The following is a 23,530-nucleotide window of genomic DNA, read 5'->3' on the forward strand; positions in this document are numbered from 1 at the left end:
CTGAAGGCTACCATGGGCATTGTTGGATTAGGAAATTTAACTTCTGGCTATAAAATCTAATTTCTCGAGTAGTTGTAAGAAGTGCTAAATGATCCTCAAGGATCCCAGCAGTTGGCCTAAACGTTTAATTCATGTATATTACTGCTATACTGTTGTGGCACTACTGCTACAGTAGTATTACTACGCTAGCGCTGATACCCCACCCACATCTATGTATCGTTCCGCCATTCATAAAGTCTTTGGGTTTCAGAGCCGATGGAATTTCTGTCTGGTGGATGGGCGGGGCAACATTTAGTCAAAAGGTGTTTGTTTACCTTGCTTACGTAATGAATATTTTTCGACTCTTGGCTCGTAATCATTGGCCATGGCGTCGGCTAGATCATTTTTACTCTATAAAAATTAAAACTATCGGGTTTAGGTTATTGATAATGCTGACAAAATTTGTGTGTGGTTGTATAATATACATATGTCAACTTTCAGCTACATCCGATGCTTTGACAAGGAGCAAAGTCCAAAAAAAACCGTGTTACAGAGGCCCTGAATCTCATAGTAATATGATAAACGAATAAGTCAGCTTATTTTGTAAAATCGATTATAATAGCCGTGCATTATTGCTTTTAATTGGCGCTCTGATGCTTTACTTTTATTCTGTAATTTGTATTCTTTAAACATTAAGTCACCGTTTCCTACATACGTCATTAATTGTAAGGCTTGAAAAATGTCGAATAATTTTGATTTATTAGATTTATAATCACACATTGTTGCAATTTATTTCTCATTTCAAAGTTACACTGTTCAATAGTCTCTATCAAACCTAGGCCAAAAAAAATTTTCTGCACCGTAACTCATTTTCTTTCTTTTAGCTACTGGAAAATAATTCTGTCCAGAAGTGTACTAGTTAATTCGATATAAACCACTAAGGTATGTTTTGATTTTATTCTTCAGCTACGTTTAGTTTTCTTCCTTCTAATGTCTCCATTATGCAGAATGAACTCTATCCTTTCTTTATCAGACTCGCTTAAAAAGCATTTGATTTACATTTTCTTCACCGCTATTTCTTCCTCGTGATGTATCTGCTTAACTGTTGTAATCATGCCGTGATAGAAAATGGGAAACCGTCAAGAAGTCAGTGTTAGACTAGTTTTCTTTGAAAGGGAATTATCATAGAAAACGAGTATATCATTATTTCATGGGTAACAAAGTTAAATGGAGTTTACATTCGTCCCTCTCACTATAAAATCTGCATACCTATTACCAATCCCCAAGCGACTATTTTTCAGTTTTTCACTTGTATGAATGATGATATTAGTATTAGTAATGGTGTAGACTTCGAGCCGACGAATGTGATCTATGTACAACGGCATTTTCACGCTTTCTTGGTCTAATATTGGTACAGTTTTCAACAAGATTGTAGAACTTCGTCCGAAGACAGTTATACATCTGAGCTGTGTACTGAAAGACCTTACGAATCGAAAAGAACGTTTGGTAATGAAAACTTATTATTTAAAACGAAGTGTCGGTAAATGTGGACTGAGCGCTAGCATTAAGTCTGCTGATAAATAAACAAACATGGTATATACGTGCCAATTTCTTTTTATGACACATAGGTGAAAATGGTTTAATATAATTTGTGTGAAATCGAGTTAAGCTTGAATCCAATGACGAACAGTTGGGATACAGCGCAGGGAAGGGAACGGAAGGCAAGGGAATAATGGTCAGATAAAGAAACGAGCTAGGGAAAGACCCATTACATATCTATAATCATTGAATGTATATATGTGTTTGAATTTTTAGTGAGAATTTTTCATAGTCGGAAATATATTGGTTGTAACTAAAATCTCATTATCTGTATTAGACGATTCTTCGTTAAAATGAAGAAATTTTCACATAGTAATGAAACATGGTAGTAATATACCATAGACTTTTTATCATATACTTTTTTGGCAGTGAATGGGTTTCGCATAAAATTAAACCGGTTGCGACTTTATGAGAGAGAGAGAGAGAGAGAGAGAGAGAGAGAGAGAGAGAGAGAGAGAGAGATGTAGCCTTCCTGTGATAAATGATGCTGACAAAATACCAATGTTACGATATATTTGCATTAAAATGATATATTTTACATATTTTTTTAGAGCATATAAACGACTTAGTAATATTAGGATATATTCTCGATGTAATTTTAAGGGCAGCAGTGTTTATTCAACTATTTTAGTTGCATTTGCAAATTGATGGAAATTGAAAGAGAAAAGATTTTCTTATAAGATGTGAAGAGGAATATAGTGGCCATTTATTTGTCGTTTTAGTAATTTATATTAATAGAATTTTATTACTATTAACCATGCACGACTATCCAATTTTATTGATATATTTTGTTCCGGTGTTTACTCAATATGAGTTAAAATTACTGTTACAAATATAAAAATAAAGATGATATTCGTATGCAGTAGATACCCGAACCATCATAAATCTATAAATCTGTTAATATTCATACAAGCATTCTCAAGTTGTTTATCACTTTATGTATACTATAAAGAGAAGTCTTTAATACTTATATGAATTACTTACATTCAATATCAATTATGTAAAAGTAATATTACTTACATTCATAATCAATTATGTAAAAGTAATATACAGCAAGTTTTGTCTGTGTCAAGACAACGACCGACTTGTAGCCTCACCAATGTCTGACAACCCTGCTGAAATATTTAGTTGTTGTTTTTTTGTAAGTTACAATAAGGCCCAGAATGTTTGACGTTACTACGCGAAAGTGATTCTTAGCGTTACATGGTAGACTCTTAATTTCCGAGAAAGTTCCCTCAGTGCTATATTGCTTGAAATTCACTTGGTCTCTTTGCAGAATTCAGCTAATTCTTCCTTTTGATGTTGAGACTTCGAACAGCGCTCAGAGATCAGCGAAACACTTGGGAAAATAAACAAGAGAATTAGTTACGCACCTATGATTCTGCCTAACTTATCGTCTGGTCTAAGTCCCGAGGAATCGTGTGATCAGTTTTGCAGTTGACGATAAGATTTTCGAACGAGATAAAGGTCTCTCTTTGGGGATTTTAGGACGCGTCGAATATTTATGGTTTTCTTATGGCTAATATCTTAATTGTCCACAGAGGAGATAAGTGGACCTTAGGGAAGCTCAGTACAAAAAAGAATGTTTTCGTATCCTGGTTTGTTGGTTGGTTTTAGATTAACCTGAGTTTATGCTAGGAACAGCACTGCTGTTCGTGTGGTAAAGTGTGAACCTCTGGACTCAAAGACCCAACTGAGATCTTCAGCCTCTTACTGTGAAATTTAATTACTTGTTGAACCAACGGAAAATCAACTGACGATCTATTCTTCATGTGGGGAAACTAACTGCGCTCCCAATCGATATTTTGATCATTTGGAGGCAACTAACGATTTCATCGATTTCGAATTTAGGTTTTTTAATTTCATCTGTAAAGGGATTGATTTTCTCATTCTGGCGGCTAAGATATGTAAATAGATTAAGCCGTCCTTTAGCCAGCACGGGCTCTTGCCCTTCCAAGCAGAAAATGTAAGTTTCATTGCTTATGATTTCACGAAAAAAAGTGAAGCTCTCTTCCATATATTCGAATATAAAGACACTTTCTTTTCTTTGACTAAGTGAATTTCTTGGATTTTTTATGATGGCGTTATCCATACGGGCCATAAATGGTCATCCAATAAGACGAGGTAAGTCAAGATATCGTCATTATCGACCAAGGAGAACGAGAAATAACATGAACACCGATACCAAAGTTTCTGCTGCAGTAACGTCATCGGCGCCCTTGGAAAGAAACGAAGGTCATTTCAGTTTATGCCTTGCAACGACTAACCAGACGCTTACAAAACACCTGGAGCTAAACTCATTATTTTGATATTATTTGAAAACCAAAGCTTAACCAAATACGCGGGCAATAACATCTGTATATTTGTCAACGTGCAATGAATGATGTCACATGTAAATGAGGAAATTTCACTTCAGCGTTCTCTTTCTCTTCTCTGCTCTGCATTACTGCAAGACCAACAAGCGCCTGTGAGCAAGGCTGCTGGCAAAAGGGCTCCCCCGCCTTCTTATTTTACTTGCTCAGGAAGAACCTCCCTCTTCGTTTACTAGCCCACTAAGAATGTTGACCGCAGTCGAAAATACCGGGGCAAGAAGAGCCATGATACTAGAAACGCTACTCATTGCTTGGGAACTTGCATGAATGATACGAGTTCTATTTCAGGTCTCACCTCACATCGCAGCTTACGAAACAGTGGGCTCTTCCACGGTGGTGAGTTTGTTGGTCATTCGGTCGATTTCTGGGGACAACACTCGCCTCTAGTATATGTTTGATATTCCTTAGGATTTCCAGTTATTCATGCATATATATATGTAGGTATGTATATTATATATATACATATATATATATATATATATGTATGCATCTATATGCACTATAAATATGTAATATATATACATACACACACGTATATATGCATTTAATATAAATAAATAAATAAATAAATTAAATAAATAAATAAATAACAAATAAATAAAATATATATATATATATATATATATATATAAATATATATATATATCTATATATATATATATATATATATATATATATATATATATATATATATATATATATATATATATATATATATATATATATATATATTTATATAAGTATATAAGTATAACTGACATTCATTTTATTCTTACAGATAAAAAAATGAGGATCGTCCTTAAAGAATAACAAAAACATGTAAGCACGTAGAAAAAAAACACAGATAGTGAGAAACCCAAATTTCAAAATAAAGACAATAAATGCAAGTAGCCAGAGTTAGGAGCCACATGGTCAGCCAGAAAATATAACAATAAAAAGAGTGAGCCATTTTCGTCTTTCTTCTCCTTCTGCTTCTGTAAACGCGAGGTTTCGTAAAGTCCCACAGAACTTAACCTCTGAGAACAAGGTGTGATCCGAACTCCTGCTTACTCTTGGCGTGTGCTAAAATCTATGGTCAAATAGAGCGTTATTTCACCAGCGAAAATTAAAATAAATACGTTATATTTTATTAGAAATAATTGTTCTGTTGTGCTTATCATACGAAACAGCTTTTTCAGACCTTTTTAGGCTTTCCCACAGACCTTTCCCCCCCGGCCCCCACACCAGGATCAATAACAGCAACAACAACAAAGTAGTTTGTAGGCTTACTCCCCGAGTAAGCCAAAAGTGACTAATATAGAATTGGTGTCACTAAATTTTAACTCGAGAGAATTCTAATTACAGTTCTGTTAGTAATGCAAATAATTGTCAAGGAAATATGTAAATAAGATGGTGTTCTAGTCATTGCAAATATTCAAAATTGGAACATTAAAGTTGAAAGATGAATTAGCTGGGTAAGGATAATGTTCAGATAACATTCAACGCCAATTGCCTGACCGGCTATTGATAACGAGTAAAATATAGATTTGAAAAAACGAAATAAAGTTGTTGTATAATTTGAATAAGTTTTCACGGCTTTGGACGTATCCTTAAAATTAAACATAGACAAATTACATTAAATACATTGCCTGAGTGGATGAAAAATGACTGATGACAGTGCGACCTAAAATTAAAGATGTAGGCGACATATTAAGTTGAAAAACCAAGAGTCTTCTCTGCCCTTTATCAAACTGACGCAAGTGGGAAGATGGTTCCTTAATTGAACCGGCGTTATAAAAAAATTATAAAGATAAAAAAAAAAACTGCATATCCTCGGAAGCATGTCTCGAAGGGAAAAATAGTCACTGTTCATTGTCGCGCTCTGGAAAGGAATCCCTTCAGGTGTTAGCGGAAATCGTGGGTTTGAGGTATTTTTAAGTGACCTAATAAAATAGGGGTTAGGATATCAGGGGCGCACAAACATAAAAAATCAGGCAGAAATCTCCGAGAATCATTTTTTTCCACGAAATTTCCCGTTCTAACTGCAGATGATGTTGCGCGCTGATGTTTGTTTACGAAATAGACTACACAGACAGCAGTTAGAATAATGTGAGAGAATGGAGACGAACAAAGGAGGGAAACTCTTAACCAGACTCTTATTTCTCAGTCAGACAGAGGTTACAAGCTCCGAGAAGCACGGAAGACAGTTTTATCATTGAGGCTTGGAAGACTCAGCTCGTCGTTGCTAATAAATAGCCACTTTCCTGGCCACTTTCAAGTCTCCCTTTTGTTTTCTTGCAGCGATAGTAGGAAAAGCATGACCAGGTTGGTCCTAGTGACAATGTCCAAAGTTAACCCGTAGAAAAAATGTAAATGATAATAATGATAAAAAGTGTCTTTATCTTGGGCCGAAAATAAACACCGACGGGAAGTGCGATATAATGTAACCTCGAGGCTTGTTTACTTGACGACAGTCGCCATTTCTGTATGGTGAGAAGAAAATAACTTCTCCGTTTTACGGTGGATCTTGATCTAATCATCCCAGCGAAGAAAATGGAAGCAGATGCATCTGCGTTCGGTTTCAAGCCGGAAAACGAGGAATTTACACGCTAAAAAAATTTTATTCAGTCGCCTGAACATTTGTTAGCTATTCACGTTGCTCGAGAATCAATTTCGTATATACAGGATTACTTAGAAACGAGACGAGAAAGATCTGGATTACAAATTTAGATTTTTGCGCAAAATATTTAATGGAATCGCTACCTTTATTGAAATTCAACCTCATTTAATTAAAACTTTTTAATATAGTTTTCAAAACCAATGTCGCAGAAATGAAAAAAAAAAAAAACAAAAAAAAAAAAAAAAAAAGTGGTCACTCACTCAAAGCCCTAGATTCCGAACAGATGGATACCACAGTGAAAATACATTGCACGTGCTGGAGATAACCTACTCTTTTACGTCAGAGAGAGAGAGAGAGAGAGAGAGAGAGAGAGAGAGAGAGAGAGCTAAGCTGAGCACAGCTGTCTTAAAGTTGCTTTGTATAAGATCCCAGAGAGGAAGAAGCATGAAACAGCAGGCACAACCAAATAAGAAGAAGATGATGAAGAAGAAGAAGAAGAAGAAGAATAGAATGTCCCGAAGGGAATAAAGCTTGCTGATAACTGCGCAAAAGAAGCAGACAAAAGGGAAAAGAAAAAAGGGAAATCCCAGTCCCTCTTCTCTTCCCTCTCTCCGCCAGGTGTTGTTGTTCTCACGCCTCCGTCTGCAGCGCTGTCGCCAGAAATAATTCCTCTGACACCAATAACGAATGGACGTGAAGTACGGGAAGCACCTCGTCTGAATGGGCTACTCAGTGCCTCTAATTGTTCCGACAGGGAAAGAAGAAGAATAAGAGGGAGGAACAGGAGTGGAAAAAGAAAGACATATTGGACAATGAAGCATCCAGAGTAATGATATATATATATATATATATATATATATATATATATATATATATATATATATATATATATATATATATTTGTCATATTACATTACCGGTGACCGGGTTGGTTAAGGCTTCACTGCCAGTCCTGGAATTGAGAGGTCGATGGTTCGCGCCTGTCGGCCGGCAATTCTATTATCGCTTAATAAATTCCCCCTCGGTTAAACATATATGAAAATATGTTAATTCCGGGGTAGAGCGAATTAGATATTAAAGGACATTTGTAGCTCGATATTATATATATATAATATATATATATATATATATTGACTTTTTTTAAACCTTTATGTGGCAGTTACATATTAACAGCGCTGCTAGTTTTTTGTTCTTCACACACACACACACACCAGACAGACAGAGAGAGAGAGAGAGAGAGAGAGAGAGAGAGAGAGAGCTAAAAAATGTTTCTGAAATATATATTATATATATATATATATATATATATATATATACATAATATACATATATATATATATATAATATATATATATATATATATATATATATATATATATAAGTCGTATGATAATTCCTGATAACTAGATTGCAGAGCAAGTTACAGTTTGACCGTGGAAATATCTCTGCTAGTCATATGAGAGCAATAACTATTTTTAGTCATTTAACAAATGACTCTCGTTTTGCAAATCAAAGATGACTGAAGACCTCTCAACAGATACGGGGAATTAACCTTGGCATTATAACTTGGAAGAAGCATGGCATAATTGACTGACAACATAGACAAAGTCAGAAGGTTGTGTGGCAGAGCAACTAAGTAATAATAATTGATTAATAAGAAGTGGAATAGGAGTGTCAAAGGAAGTCAATCACAGGATATCTAGAAATATAAACGAAACGTGGGAATTCGATGCACACGAAAGAAGAGAGAAATTTAAGCGATGACACTGAAGCCTCTGAGGTAGGGGACAGTTGGAAAAATTACGAGTTTAGCCGCTGTAAAAATATTGCTCGGAAGAAAAGATGAAACCCTGTTTTACAAATTGGCAATGATAAACGTAAAATGAAGATAGACTGCGTGCATTTGATATCTCATCAGGAATATAAACAAAATTTCCTTCTTAGAAAGTTGATATGGTGCAAAAATCTCTAGTTAGAGAGTGAGGCAACTTATAAAATGAAAAGATGTTTATTTCGAGGAAATACGATAACACAGCAATGAAACCTTTGCGAAAAGACCTGATTTAGGTAAAGTCATAATTCGAAATCTATTGCACTGGAGAGGGTATTTGTCTTCTAGGGGGGTCGGGAGGGAGGGGTTTTGTTTTGGTAGTCAAAGTCATTATGAATCTCACTTTGATGATGCCTAACAACAAAAGCTTTTTTTCAAACTTTTCCTCTTTGAGATTTATGAATTATATGAAAACTACAGGACAGATATTGTGAAAATTATATACGAACGTACATACATATATACAAACGCACACTCGTTACCAAGGATATATACGTCTCATAAAAGTACTGTAACATATGAGCATCTATGCATCTGTGTGTGTGAGTGTGTGTGTGTGTGTGTGTGTGTGTGTATGTGTGTGTGTGTGTGTGTGTGTGTGAGAGAGAGAGAGAGAGAGAGAGAGAGAGAGAGAGAGAGAGAGAGAGCTGGCCGCTTGACAAAAAGTTTGTATTTTACTTGAAGACATGTGCAATACTTTTCTTTTTAAATAATTAAATGGCCTGCAATTTGATAACTGAAGTAAAAAGTAAACTTAATAATAAAAACAGAAAGATATTCAATGAACAAATCAAATTTTACCCGTCTCCAGAGCATGCGAGTGGGAAAGCTAAGTAACAAATGATAACAAGAATTCACTTATTGATTTCCCTTATGCCTGTATCGCAAGCAAGCAACGCATTGCGGGTATTACAATTGCCGACAGAAACGACAGTAGAATCTTCACGATAAACAAGCGCAACAACAACAACAACAAAGTTGCAGTTCAGGTCTGGGTCTATTATTCTCGCCGAGATTAGTCTTCGATAGCTGAGTCATTAGAAAGAATTTTGTCTTACCAAGCGGGGAAGTGAGTCACGCTTTTATTCTTAGGGACTTTCTCACCGATGTTGCGAAATCACAGTTACTATTTATTCGAAATAGTTAATGTGGGAGTTTTCCTTTATTTTGTTTATGAAATGTAAGTTTTTTTTTCTCAAGGGTAGGAAACCTGTTGATTTTGTCCTGTTGATTCATTGTTTTGTTTATTTCATGATCATATTTTTAGAATCTAATTTTGTCCTTTCTCCTTAACCATTCGAATGGTTTTCATTCCTTTTATTGATTTTTATTTTTGAATTCAATATACAATTACTAAACACGAGTCTCTGGATTAATTAGTTTAGTTGAAATCACCAGTAATGAAAATAAGTTGTATCTAACAATCGATGTTAAAATGTTATTCTTTGATATATTCAAATCCTTATATATCCAAACCCATGTAAACTTAAATTTTCAGAGTTGGAATTCCAAAGATGTCATTTTTGCAGGTCAAAGTTCACTTCTAAAGAGGTCACTGACATCAATTTGAGCAAATGGGGATGTCCCATTACTTTTCGAATACTGTATACCGCTTGCCATGTTTACCTGCAAACTTTCCAATTTTCACTTTATTGCTTAGGTACCCACCAAATGTCATAAACTTTTTTTTTCTTTTTAATCCAGATATCGATCTGGGAGGATAATCTTATAGCATCACTTATTAATTCGATTCCTGCATCCTCTTCAGTAGATTTTTTTGATAACTTAATAATTACTGCTTAAGGATATCTTGAAACTTTTCCAGCATTGCTCTCGTCCACTAGGATAGACACGGGAGATCTATAATTTTTCATTGCTGTCATTTTAATTCAACCGAGTGCAAATCCTCCGTCATGTGAACACTGTACTATATTCATCTGGTAATTCATTTCATTCACTGTCAAGACAAAGATTCCTACATCAACTGACCTTGCAAAGGCAAGTGACCTCAGTCTTCGACGGCACTTATTTATCAACTAGTATTTACGGTGGCTGCGCAATTAGCATCGAGGTGCTAAATGTCAACCATCGACGGGGCATAAAGATAAGGAAGCAAGACGAACAGTCTCTGCCAAAATCAGGAGCTCTTTCAAAAGACAGATATTCTATGAGCGACAACGGCGACGATGGAATGTGAAAGCTTTATCTAGGGAAGGTCATCCCTAAGCCCAACAACTGCCACAACCGTCACAAGGAACGGTCTCAACGGCATGTCGTTTGGGGGCATTTCAGCACCAAAAGGTATATGAAGAGACTCTCGGACGTGAGAAAGACCATTTCCGTTCGTGGAACATCGGTTGCAGTCGGGCACCCTCGGCTGTCTTGGCTATAAATGGTGTAGGAGGGCAACCAGCGCTTTCTTTAGTAACTTGAGCTAACGGACACAGTGGGCCGACAGCGACATCTTGGGGGGGAATTTAAGGCATGAACAAGTATCTTTTGGGGTTCAGTCCCTTTGGAGTTCTGGGCCAGGCGGAGCTTACAGACGGTGTGTGTGCGCGGTCGCTTCGTGTCTCAAAAGCCCCTCTCGGCGTCCACTTGGGGCTCGTTGCAAAAGTGTCTTGTCTGAGAGTCCACAGGACAACCTTCCACTTTTTTCCCTTGTTTGGCGAGAACAGGACCAAACGGATTTATATACTCAAAACTAAATTCTGCCGCTGAAAGCAAGAATTTGAAGGAAAATGGCGTCCAAAGCAGTAGCAATCAGCTCAAGTGCTATTTCCAGCAGCATCAAGGAATCAAGTTCCTCCACAAAAATCATTTCCAGCAGTAGGAAGGTTTCCAGCAGCAAAGTCACATCCAAGACTTATTCGTACCGTTCTGGAGCCGCCGAAGATGACAGCAATGTCACCATTGAATACATCTCTGACATCAGCAGCATATCCAGACTGGAGGTAGGCCTGGTTATTTGGGTGTAGTCAGTGCAGTCTCTCATGCAATTTGCTTACTTATTTTCCATTTAGGTCGCCTAAGTAAAATTTTGTTGTTGCGGCCGTACAAAGGTGCTAGATTTTTGCAGGCTTTAGATTGATAATGATATAAAACGTGAAATTCAGCTTCTAGTTAGTTTGAAAATGTTTTGATAATCAAAATACGCCAAAGAAAATGTTAATTTTGCATTTTTCCAAGCCTAGAAAACATCATATCTTTAATAAATACAGACGAGAGACCGTTCGAGGCAAGACGCATAACGCACCATCATCGCAATAGGTTCATTTTTATCACCTTCCTTTGCCGGCACAGCTGTTCTTAATCGCACATGTTGAGTGGACGGGCGGGAGGCCAAAGCATCGGTCGTTGCCATGACGACCACCTCGGGCGAGCGGGCTGAGGGGTTCGTTGGTACAAGAGGGGGTAAAACAACCGGTTTAAAAACCTAATTCTAATACCTGATTTCCACCGAGTTTTTCTGTTTGTTTTCCATCCGCGGTTTACAAAATAATTTTCACTGATAATTGGAGCTATGATTGTGAGGACAAAGGTATGGACAAAGGGAAGGAATAGCAGTCAATGGAGGAAGTATAGGCAAGTCCTTTATATCTGGGTGCAATGATTGCTAATAGATCATCTTTAGGAGGAATTTAGTGAAAGACTAAAAAGATGCAAACCAAACAATGGACACAGTGGTGATGATATGGAAATCAAACAGACTGGAGTTACATACGAGAGTAATCTCATACTGTACGTAAGTCCAGCACATATTGTTTGGCTGCAAGAGCGCGAATGCGAGCTGAAAATGCCACATCTAAAATATTTTGTTGATTTGAGAATAAAAGCTTGAAAAGAATAGTATAATCCAGGTGCCACGATAGTGAAAAATTATGGAAGCTCGGCATGTGGGTGGGTTGATAATGAGGGGGAGATGGCTTGGACATGTCCTTCGCACCGCTCCATGGGAGAATAGTAGTGACAGTGTCTGGTGGGTTGCTGTTGGCACCAGAGGAGCGGGAATACTTGGATGAGAATTATGAGACAGGAGGCTAGATATGAGTGGAGACTGGTGAAAGTAAAACCACAAGAAGGTCAAGAGTGGCGCTATTTTAGCAGAGACTTTTGTGTGGCATGACATTGAAGGCAATGACGATATGGATGATGAATGATAATGATTAAAAACATGATGGTATTGTTTGCAATGGAAACACGTGTATATATTAATGCCCGGAGCCGCGGGACGGAACAATCTTTGCTGTTACTCATAGTCGGAGGCTTTCTGAATTAACACTGGTTTTCATTTACAAAAGCAGGAGAATCAACCTGTCATTTACGAATATCCTTAAAGAAGCGAATTACTTCGTGTACTGCATCACCCGTTCTCTTGCCCAGACAGAACGAAACGCTTTTCGTCTCAAATGGCCTTGGTATTAGTCCAAGTTAGTCTTATCAGACTCTCTCTCTCTCTCTCTCTCTCTCTCTCTCTCTCTCTCTTTCTGTCTGTCTGTCTGTCTGTCTGTCTGTCTGTCTCTCTTTCTGTCTGTCTGTCTGTCTGTCTCTCTCTCTTTCAGGCTTACACACTATATATATATATATATATATATATATTATATATATACATATATATATATATATATATATATATATATATATATATATATGTATATATATATATATATATATATATATATATATATATATATATATATATATATATATAATATATATATATATGTATATGTATATAGGTATAATATATATATGTATATATTTATGATATGTATATATATATATAAATAATTATCTAAATATACATTTACCAGTAATTTAATTTGTCTCACCAATGGAATGTACCTGGATAAACAAAGGCAATATGTATATCTATAGATATATATATATATATATATATAATTATATGATTATATAATATATATATTATATATATATAAAGATATTTACATGATAACTAATGACAGTCAACTGATTAAACAAGAGAATGCATAAGGAGATAAATGGATATGTCATTAGCAATTGAAGTCATGGACATTTCTGTGATGAATTCCATCTGGATGTCAATGAATTATTACGTACATCAGTTACCAAATTCGTCTAAGGTATTTTACTTCTAATTTTGAACTTTTTCGTCCGTAGTTGTGAAGTAACATTACGATTACAGGTAGAAAATCTTGACTTAATTATCAATTGATATTTGACAACATCTGTAAACATCCAAGACATCACACTCTTGCCACCTTGAATGCAGAGAATAAAACTATCATTATTTCTTATCATAAAAAGTGCTTCATCCAAATGCTACTTGGCAAAGACTGCAACCAACAAAGTCTTCTAAGAATAAAACTGACTTTCCACGCGAAATTTTTTTCTCACCTAGGAAGAGTTGCTCTATTTTTTTTTTTTTTTTTTTTGAACTTTCTGCTGAGAACCAACAGGACTGTCTGGAGATTTGGGATGAGTCCTGCCTCCAATAAAAGCAGATTTGCAGAATAGCAGCAGATTTGCGAAATGAAGGCAGACTCACAAGAATCTTCACTTTGCTCTTGCCTTGTCTGGCGTCTCTGTTCCTCAGAGTTGATCTGAAAATGAATTATACTGAGTTACTTTATTTTAAAAGCCATTTTTAAAGGGCTTTATGCTTTCTAGTTTAGACTGGACACGATACCACTCTTTTAAAGTTTAGGATATCACTTTGCTTTTTGAGATCTGAGTAAGAAATGGCATTACTATTTCAAGTTGTAGATTAGATATGACATCACTTTATTTAAGAAAAAAATGCATAAAGTTCAGGGGCTCTAGATAAAACAAGGCAACATTTATTATGGTTTACATAGAATTATTTTATGTTGTAGACTGCAAAAAATTAATTTTGTTCAATATGAAAAAATAAACCATCATATGAAACATATAGCTATAGATGAGGCAATGTATCATTTTTGCATGTCTCTAATTAACAGAGATATTTTTATTAAGCTCTAGATTACATATGAAATCGCCCATTTTAAATTTTGCAAAGGATACGACAACACCCCTTTTAATTTCTAGATAACACTTGACATCATTTTTTAAAGTCCATAGAAGAAAAATAATGACATCACTGTCTGTGAATTATGAATAATTCAGCACTCTCTTAATAACCTTAAGAATGAACATATTCCTTTGAAATTCTAGACAAAATATAATGCTTTTCTATATTTAGGTAACACAGTGCATTACTTTCTTCATTTCGATTTGAATCTTTGTAAAAGTTGCAGATATGATTTAACACCATATTTTTGTGGAAGTTCTAATGAAGACACGAACTTTACGCGGTCGGTGTTCAGAGTGTAGTTTGATTTTAACGTATACAAGAAGTGCTTGGCGTTTGTAGCTAAGGAGGTTTGTTTGTTAGTTGGGAACGGAAGAAGGGGCGGGGATGGGGGGTCGTCAGGAGACGTGAGCGTCGTGAGTTTGCTACTGGGAAGTAGCGGTAACTATTGTTATAAGTATTATCTTTTTATTTATTCTATTTTTTTTTTTACATTATCCTTACTTGGAGTTCGTGAGGCGAAATGTTGATGCATCAGTCATACCTATATGATAAGTTCTTAAATTCAGACTAAACGTATTTGGAAAAGTTGCGTCATAATTTAACTTACCTTGTTTTGACAAATATAGTTATACTTAGTTAAAAGTTTTGATAAATTGTCGTATTTTGACCATACTTTTTTTTAGCGCTTTGTATCACATGCAGTGGTGAACTGTATCTAAAAATTGTGGTTGCCAGGTAACAAGAGGAGGGGTTGGGGGGTAGGGCCCACCCCAACCAATCAGCCGCTATATTGCAATGGAGATTATATGGCAAAGGCATAAAATAGTTGCAAATGCATAAGTGAAAACACAAGACAAATTATTGGAAATTTTATTTTTCACTAGTAAGTGCAAGTCTCCTAGACAAATGAAAATGAAATTTTCCATGGTCTCAGGTGTAAGGGGCCCTTTTGCCATTGGTCAAGCTGAACAACCTGGCCAGTCCGCCATTGGCATTATGATTAGACTTCAGTTCGAATGGAGGTTTCATAAAACAACAAAATAACCTCGTAAAGCAAAGGCTGAAATTAAAAAATGAATTGAACTGAATGAACAAACTTTACTGACAAATGAAAAGGTCTAAGAGACCCCTATTGCATGAGTTTGCGGCATAAGGCGGGGGAAAATTTCTACCACGATTTTGCTGTGACATAAAACCCAAAAATCTGTCTTCATAATCTTTGTAGGGCAAACGAATACAAGAGCGAGCATTAGAGAATAAGTAACAATCATTCCAAAATAACATACTGTATCATACAGAAGAAAGAGTGGGACCAGACTGCCGAAACGATAACATTTAAAAGATTAATTTAAAATGCCATAAGAAATGTGATGCATTTTCAAGGCATTGCTATTGTCATTTCACCCTCGGACTTAGGAACAAAACTTTCCATGCAATGGAAGAGCCAATTTAAAACTTCTTTAAGGTTTGAGGAATAGAATATAAACTTTAGGATAAAGGCCAAGTGCTGGGAAATATAAGGTCATAAGGGGCTGAAAATGAAATTGATAGTTAAATGATTTTCAAGGTGTAACAGGAGGAAAATCTCGCTGTTGCACTGTGAAACAACTGTTTGGAGAGGGTGAACAGTAAGATGGAAGAAAGCGAACATGAACGGGGGTAGAGTAAAAGGAATGGAAGGGGTTACAGCTAGAGACCGAAAGGACCGGCAAAGAACCCTAAGTATGAGGTGCAATGACAACACTTACCCTCCTCCAGGGTATAAGGTTTGAGGATTGGCCACAAACTACAGTATGTACTGCCAAAAATTTGGGAGAAGCCAATTTAAAACTTCTTTAAGGTTGAGGAATAGAAAATAAACTTTAGGAGTAAAGGCCAAGTGCTCGGGAAATATAAGGTCATAAGGGGCTGAAAATGAAATTGATAGTTAAATGATTTTCAAGGTGTAACAGGAGGAAAATCTCGCCCTGTTGCACTGTGAAACAACTGGTTTGGAGGAGAGGGTGAACAGTAAGATGGAAGAAAGCGAACATGAACGGTGGGGGCAAACGGTTCTTCTGACAAAATATATAAATTTCAGTTTTTTAAAGGCTTCTATCGAAATATTGAAAGAAAATAATAAAGATAATGACAATAAGAGTGACATGCTCAATAATTTGATCGAAGAGGCATTCCGTTCACTATACCAAGTGGCAAACATTACTCATTTCCCTTTGTAAATAGTTGTTGATCTGCAGGGAGTAGTGATGTCAGCAACAAGTGCCCTTGAAAAACCTCTCTGAGGTTCAGAAGAACTACTGAAACAAAGAACATTAGAAGGGTCCACTTGTATCTCTGAAACCCGCAGCTTACATAGAAATGAAAAAGTAACGTATCAATGCACATAGACTCTGCAGTGGCCCTTTACATAAAATATGAAAATTTCTTTGATTATTTCATGCATGAAGTTTTTAAAAAACAAAATTGAATTAACTGAACTTTTCTGCAAAACACTTTTACTGCTTTACAGTCTTAAGCCTTACTATAACTACATTTAACTTTTTATTCTGCGATCTAAGGAAAGATCTCTATTCATGAAACATGATTGTTGGTGTTTCATCCAACTGCATAACGTTTAAGTCATAAGCAAGATATTAAAGCTTATAAGAATGTTTTAAATGTGCCAAATTTAGGTATTCAGTCACTGAAACTTTCCTCGTGTCGCGACATGAAGGAGAAAATGCAGACCTAAGGCAAGCTGAAGGCAACTGCTGAGTTAGCGTCAGTAAAGGTGTTGAAAACACTTAGATGAGGCTGTGTCCTTGGTCTTCCTATGAGATCACCATATCTTTTGAGATACAACCGTTTGATAATATTACCCGAACTATTTCCAGAAGGGCTGCGGGGACAGATTTCGAGCGATTGTCATATGTCTGGCGTAATTGTGATTAGTAGAGTGTAGGTTAATCAATGTGATCATGAAGTATTTGTGAGCAAAGCATTCTTTAAAGGATATGTCTAGAGTATAAAAACTATAAACGTAGTAACCGGAAACTAGTCCTAAAGAATGTTAACACATACGGGTGGACTTGGGTGAGGCTACACACTTGGTGCAACCCAGGAGTTGTTCTCTACCAGCGAAGCGATGGTAAAGCGAACACAAATTATTTCACTATAATGGAATCCGAAAGAAAGAATCCTCAGGCATTGTAGGATTCCTTTACAGCAATTAGAAATTGTGGATGAAATTCGCAGCCAGTATCTTTAAGGAATGTCGATAAAGTATCAAGGTTGCAAGAAGTTATCTACTGAGACTGTAGGGAGTAAAATTACAGTGTTTGCTTACAAAACTTGTCAGCAACAAAGAAACTTTTAACAAACCTACAAAAAATTGGTCACAATAGCAAAAATATCAAGAACAATTTTCCTTTACGAAATTGAGGCTAATGAATAACGCAAGCCCGTCTGCGCCAATTGCATAGAGAGTATCCACCAACTGCTAAAACATTAAGCAAAGAAAGTTTTTCCTTGAATCTCTCGAAGAGAATAGTGAAATCAAGTGAAATTTAGCTTGTTATTCCAAAACAGTTCTGCACGAAGTGGACTCAAACGAGAGACTGATCCTTTACCTGGTATGAGCATGGAAACAGAATAAATTAATCAGTCAGTCCAAGATTTGCTCAACAACGTTAGTTAAATAATAATCACTGGAAAAGAAGCCAACCTAGCCTGTTAAAGGAAAGGATAATCGGTTACACCCATTTTTATTTCCCCCTATCTCTCGTTCTCAATAACTTCCAAGGCCTCTTGAAATCTTTGCCATATCTTGCCTTGTCACTCTGGTATCTTAGACCTAGTTGCCTAAGAGATGGCAGAGTAATTCAAGATAGTGGTATAGATAAATGATGCAAAAGGTAAATAGTGTGCCTATACGTACTGATATCAGTTAATTGGTTACAAACCATTTTTTCTATTTGATTGTACAATCTTGGGTATCTGAGGGAACGTTTTTGAGACCAAAAGGGTAAGGGAATAAATGTGGACAGCGCAAATAATGCTGAAGAGATAAAGAGTGGAGCATAAGATAATAGATCTGTATGATAAAGTATTAAATTGAAGTTAAGAGACCAAAATAAACTGGTGCTCATCATCAGGCAGAAAATCATCCGGCTGCAGACGGAAGGAATCCGTAGACTCATTTGTTAGTCCAGAGTGTCGCTGTCAAGGACTCCATAGCTAATGGAAGTAGGAAAAGGAACACGAAGGTAAAGATGAAAGGACAGTGTGAACTAGGCTCTTGTGTCTACCAATAAAACCATGGCCACAGTAATCAGTCTGTAATAAGGTGTTAGCAAATTAGGCATGTGCAAGATGTAGGCGAACAAATACTAAAAAGGAAAGAAAAATCTTATTCTTTTTTTTTCAGAAGATTAGTTCAAAGGGCACTTTTGCATAAAAAATCGAGAAAATATCCTCAGCTGGAGACGCGAAAAAGTAGCCATATCCAAGCCAGAATTAACTCTAGGCTTAAAAAGCCTTATGGAAGACAGATGTTTATCGCGAACAGTCTATGAAAAGGGTCAGGCCGTCTGGGCAACGGAGACAGAGTCGAACAGATGATATATTTCGTGCGACATAACGTTATTATAGGTCAAGTATCTCGGCGATGAAATCATCGACGTTTGTCATCTTTATTTTCAAAAGAAAAATGAAAAAGGAAAGAAAGACACCGAGGGAAGAAAAGGTACAGCGGCAGATGAGTCAGAGAGGAGGTAGCCAGTATGATGCTCTGTGTGTTGGAAGCGAAAAGGGATTCAAGAGGCATCGCGTCAGATGTTTAATTTCGTCTTTAGTCGCCAAGCAGTAGACCGATGCCGAGTGACGTCACTCTCTTCTCGTGCCCGAGTGAACCACTTGTATTACATCATTACAACGATTTTTTTATTATAAAATATACTGGAAACGTTTGTACTGATAGTATTTCAGCTATTTGTAAGAAAACTTAAAAAAACATTTCAGGAACACGAAAAGAATCACGCTGCACTAGATTGGGCCAAAGAGCATAAACAACAAACTTCTAGATCAGATCGTATTAACATGATTTTGTTAAAAAAAAAAACCATGCACCTTATGTAGAGGATTGAAAATGACTGGGTATATGGTATGTGAAAGACTACACACACACACACACACACACACACACATATATATATATATATATATATATATATATATATATATATATATATATATATATATATATATATATATAGAGAGAGAGAGAGAGAGAGAGAGAGAGAGAGAGAGAGAGAGAGAGAGGTAATAATATTACAAGGAAAATGCTGAACTAAAAGAACCTCGGAATCTTCGTAAATTACCCGGGAGCTTTTCAACTGCAAATGAAATCGCAAACTGAGAGACAAAGTAGACAACTGCGAAGAAGGGAAGGCACCAGAAAAAATGTGAAGATAAAGAGTGAAAGACAACGGATAATGAAAGAATCTGGGAAGCTGCCAGCAAGGTCTTATGCCCGAATAAAATATGCTCTTGTCTATCGTCACTTACCACACCTCGGTCTAAGGCACCGTTTATTAAGCATCAGGAGGTGTTTTAACGCATGGGCTTAGCCCCTGGCGAGGGGACGAGCTGCAGGGTGGTGCTGATAACTTCCTAAATCTTGGCAAGCAGAAAGACTAGCAACAAAGTAATAGCAATGTTTATGAAACTAAATAAAATTCGTGTGACTATACTTTAGGAGTCTAAGCTAGGCTTCTTACCGATCAGCTATTAAGAAACTGTAGAGCCATGTACTCTGTGCAGCAGACAGTGATCCAAAGAGATAATGGGAATGATAATGTCTGGCTTATAGAGGGCCAGTAACGTGGAGTGGCGATATCCCTGTCAAGCCCCTGACCTTAGGGGCCATACTGAAACACTCGGTCCACCACGCATGGTCTGCGTCACGGAAACAAACCGACGACAGAATAGGCCAGCAAAGTAATTTTTTGCATTCAGAGGTTTTGAAATTGTACTTATGAGAATTGTGAACGAAGGACTACCACAGGAACGAAACTTTTGACTTATTTCGAATAAAATTTCTCTTAAAAGAACAAAATAATCACTGGCGGACCTAGAAATCTTTCATTTGGGGTGGGGCCACTTAATTTTATATATATATATATATATATATATATATATATATATATATAATATATATATATATATATATATATATGTGTGTGTGTGTGTGTGTGTGTGTGTGTGAGTGTGTGTGTGTGTGTGCATAGGCTACATATGTAAATATATATATATATGTAACACGTACACACATATGGTACATATATATCAATATTTACATATGTAGCCTTTGCACATACACATCTAATTATACACAGTAGTTGTTGTTATTGTTTTTGTTGTTGTACAGTTGTTGCTATTGTTGAAATAATCATTAACTAAGCAAAGTTTTGCTAGTAATGATTTATTGAAAGAAAACAATGTTCTATTATTCATATACAAGGGAGGGGGAGATACGTGACCAGGTGGGCCCCCCATAAATCAGCCACTGAAAATAATAAAAATATCTGAAGAATCTACAGGCATAAGCCTAGCGTTTGCTGGGTCAAGATTCTTTTCCTTGATGTCACCATTTTTAAAGGCTATTTTTTGTTCATGGCATGATAATTCGATAACTGAGATACTGAACGGAAAGAAATCGCTATTTCCGTGGTTCCCTGTACTTGTGGCCGCCCACAAGGCTGAGCTGCTGCAAGTAGCGCCGCCCTGGTGGCTAGGCACAAAACTACGTTTTACTAGTATCCAGATAATATCTCCAGTTATCATTGACCCTAATCTAGCACCTCCATGGCCTGGCTTAAGGGATACTTCATTCATTGATAGGCAAACATTCAACATAACACACTGTCTGATTTAGCTTGTATGCTCTCCTTATTCGATCAATGTTCAGTTTTAGTCTTTTCCTTATACTGATTATTTCATTAGTAAAATGAAATTACAGATACCTAATGTGCATTATCCCAAACACTGTGATTAAAATGACTGGAATTTTGAATATTCAGCATCATGGAAATTTTACTTTCGTGAATATGAACAAGTTTATGCGAAGTGGTTAAAAATACTGTCATCGCAACTAAAAGAAAGTTAATAATAAGGACAACACTTTTTTTTTCAAACTTATGTACACGCTTCAGACAGGCACACACCAACACACACGCGCGCGTGAGCATATATATATATATATATATATATATATATATATATATATATATATATATATATATATATATACGTATATATACATATATATTATATATATATAATACTTTATTGCCGCAACAGAAATAACCCGACTAATTCTAAAAATACAATCCCACAAAAAGTATATTCATGCTAGCCTCTCCTCCAATTTTGTAAGAGAGTTGTAAAAGTTAAGAAAATTTGTAGCCATTAACATCTAATTAATGAAACAAAGTGAAAGGTAAACAACAAAGAGATATTTTCTTGTGCAGTTCATTTTGGTGAGCCAGTAAACCAACACTTTTTCCTTCTGTTTACAATTGTTTTACTTTCTTTTAGCGCGGACGGTAGACTCGCTTGCAATCGCTCTTCTTTTTCTTTAATCTTGCAATAAAAAGCCTCAGAACGACAGTGGAAAAGTAAAAGTTTCATCCATAAATTAACGTTGAATTATTTGATTTTTATAAGGGAAAGGATCTGAATAAACATTATTTCTTTTTATTTTGATTAATGGCATTCAACGGAGTGACAATGTTTTCAGTTTTTATGACAGAAGTTATGTGAATAAGATAGATATAGCTATTTTAAAGCTTTAGTACTGAAGTAAAGATTAGTGGTTGGTCCGTATGAAGGAAATTGTCTGATTTAATTCCTTTAAAAATCTCATTAATGAAATGACAATGGGTTTTTGGTCTTTTATGGATGACATCATTTAAGTAAAATAAACTTTTAACGATGAAGTTACGATAGCGTGGTATCCATCTTGTATGAATAAAATGTGAACTCGTATCTATAAAGAAAATATTCATAAAACTTTGAGGAAACTTTTTCATTTTGCATGGTCTTTTAATACTTTATGCACGAAGAAAAACAGTTTCATATATTTTTCTATAATTTGTTTCGTGAACAGGAATCTGGAATCGTATTTACAGGTCAGATTAATGAAAGAGGGACGGTTTTTTTTAGTGAATTTGCGAAAACTTGTATAACTGTTAAGGATGTAGTAGTCAACCAACAGTTTGAAAAGTGGATTGGCATAATAAGTGCATGTGCATCCTATAAAGTCCTTCAGTATGGTAAAAAACAACTATAATTATCTTGGCAATTTCTTTATTGGATATATAATTATGTATATGTATATGTACACACACACACACACACACACACACACACACACACACACACACATATATATATATATATATATATATATATATATATATATATATATATATGTATATAACTAGAATAACCTCATTACAACTGGATGGTATCTAGCGGAGTTATCTATTCAGAAAAGTCACAAGCTTTCAAGGACAACCAGTCCTCATTATCAAGAATCCATTTCATGGATACTTTATCAAGTATCCATGAAATGAGGACTAGTCCTTGAAAGCTTGTGACTTTCCTGAATAAATAACTCGGCTAGATACCATCTAGTTTTAATGAGGTCCTTCTAGTAATTGTACCATTGCACAGAAAAATTTGTATGTGATAAGTTAATGTTCATATTTATCAAATTGTCATTATGAAAAAAATTTATATTTTTGAAAAAGATGAATAGTTTCTGTGTTAGACATTAAAATGTGTTTGTATTGTAAAAAAAAAATAGCTCATAATATCACAATCAACACCCAATCAAACAGGCTCAGGAAACTATTGGAAAAAAGCTAAAATTCTAGTACTCATATGACATCCACGAAAAGGAAAGAGAGAGAGAGAGAGAGAGAGAGAGAGAGAGAGAGAGAGAGAGAGAGAGAGAGAGAGAGAGGCAATTCTCAGGGATCACGGAAAGCCAGCTTGGGAAACTGTTTGTCTGAAATTAATAATAGCACTTTCAATTATTAATTTTTAAATCCAAATTATTTAATGACCCA

At 35.8% G+C, this 23,530-nt stretch overlaps 1 protein-coding gene and 1 long non-coding RNA gene across 4 annotated transcripts in view; one reads left to right on the forward strand and one right to left on the reverse strand.

Annotated features, from left to right (window-relative positions):
- Positions 1-23,530, reverse strand: part of LOC135223007 (uncharacterized) — a 101,508-nt gene that overhangs the window by 13,143 nt on the left and 64,835 nt on the right. For both annotated transcript variants that reach the window (XR_010316415.1, XR_010316416.1), the window contains exon 3: positions 13,760-13,965. This is a non-coding gene — a long non-coding RNA (uncharacterized LOC135223007). The remainder of the gene's footprint in view (positions 1-13,759; positions 13,966-23,530) is intronic.
- The window catches only part of LOC135222962 (paramyosin, long form-like), a 120,849-nt gene that overhangs the window by 9,418 nt on the left and 87,901 nt on the right, over positions 1-23,530 (forward strand). Inside the window, exon 1 of one of the 2 annotated variants that reach the window (XM_064261437.1) lies at positions 10,873-11,334. The exons of the other annotated variant lie outside the window; for it this stretch is intronic. Within the exon in view, the coding sequence (XP_064117507.1) occupies positions 11,122-11,334 (213 nt within the window). The 5' untranslated portion in view covers positions 10,873-11,121. Of the gene's footprint in view, positions 1-10,872; positions 11,335-23,530 lie in introns of those variants that run through there. 2 annotated transcript variants of the gene reach the window in all.

This window comes from Macrobrachium nipponense, chromosome 20, assembly GCF_015104395.2.
Source record: "Macrobrachium nipponense isolate FS-2020 chromosome 20, ASM1510439v2, whole genome shotgun sequence".
Lineage (NCBI taxonomy): Eukaryota > Metazoa > Arthropoda > Malacostraca > Decapoda > Palaemonidae > Macrobrachium > Macrobrachium nipponense.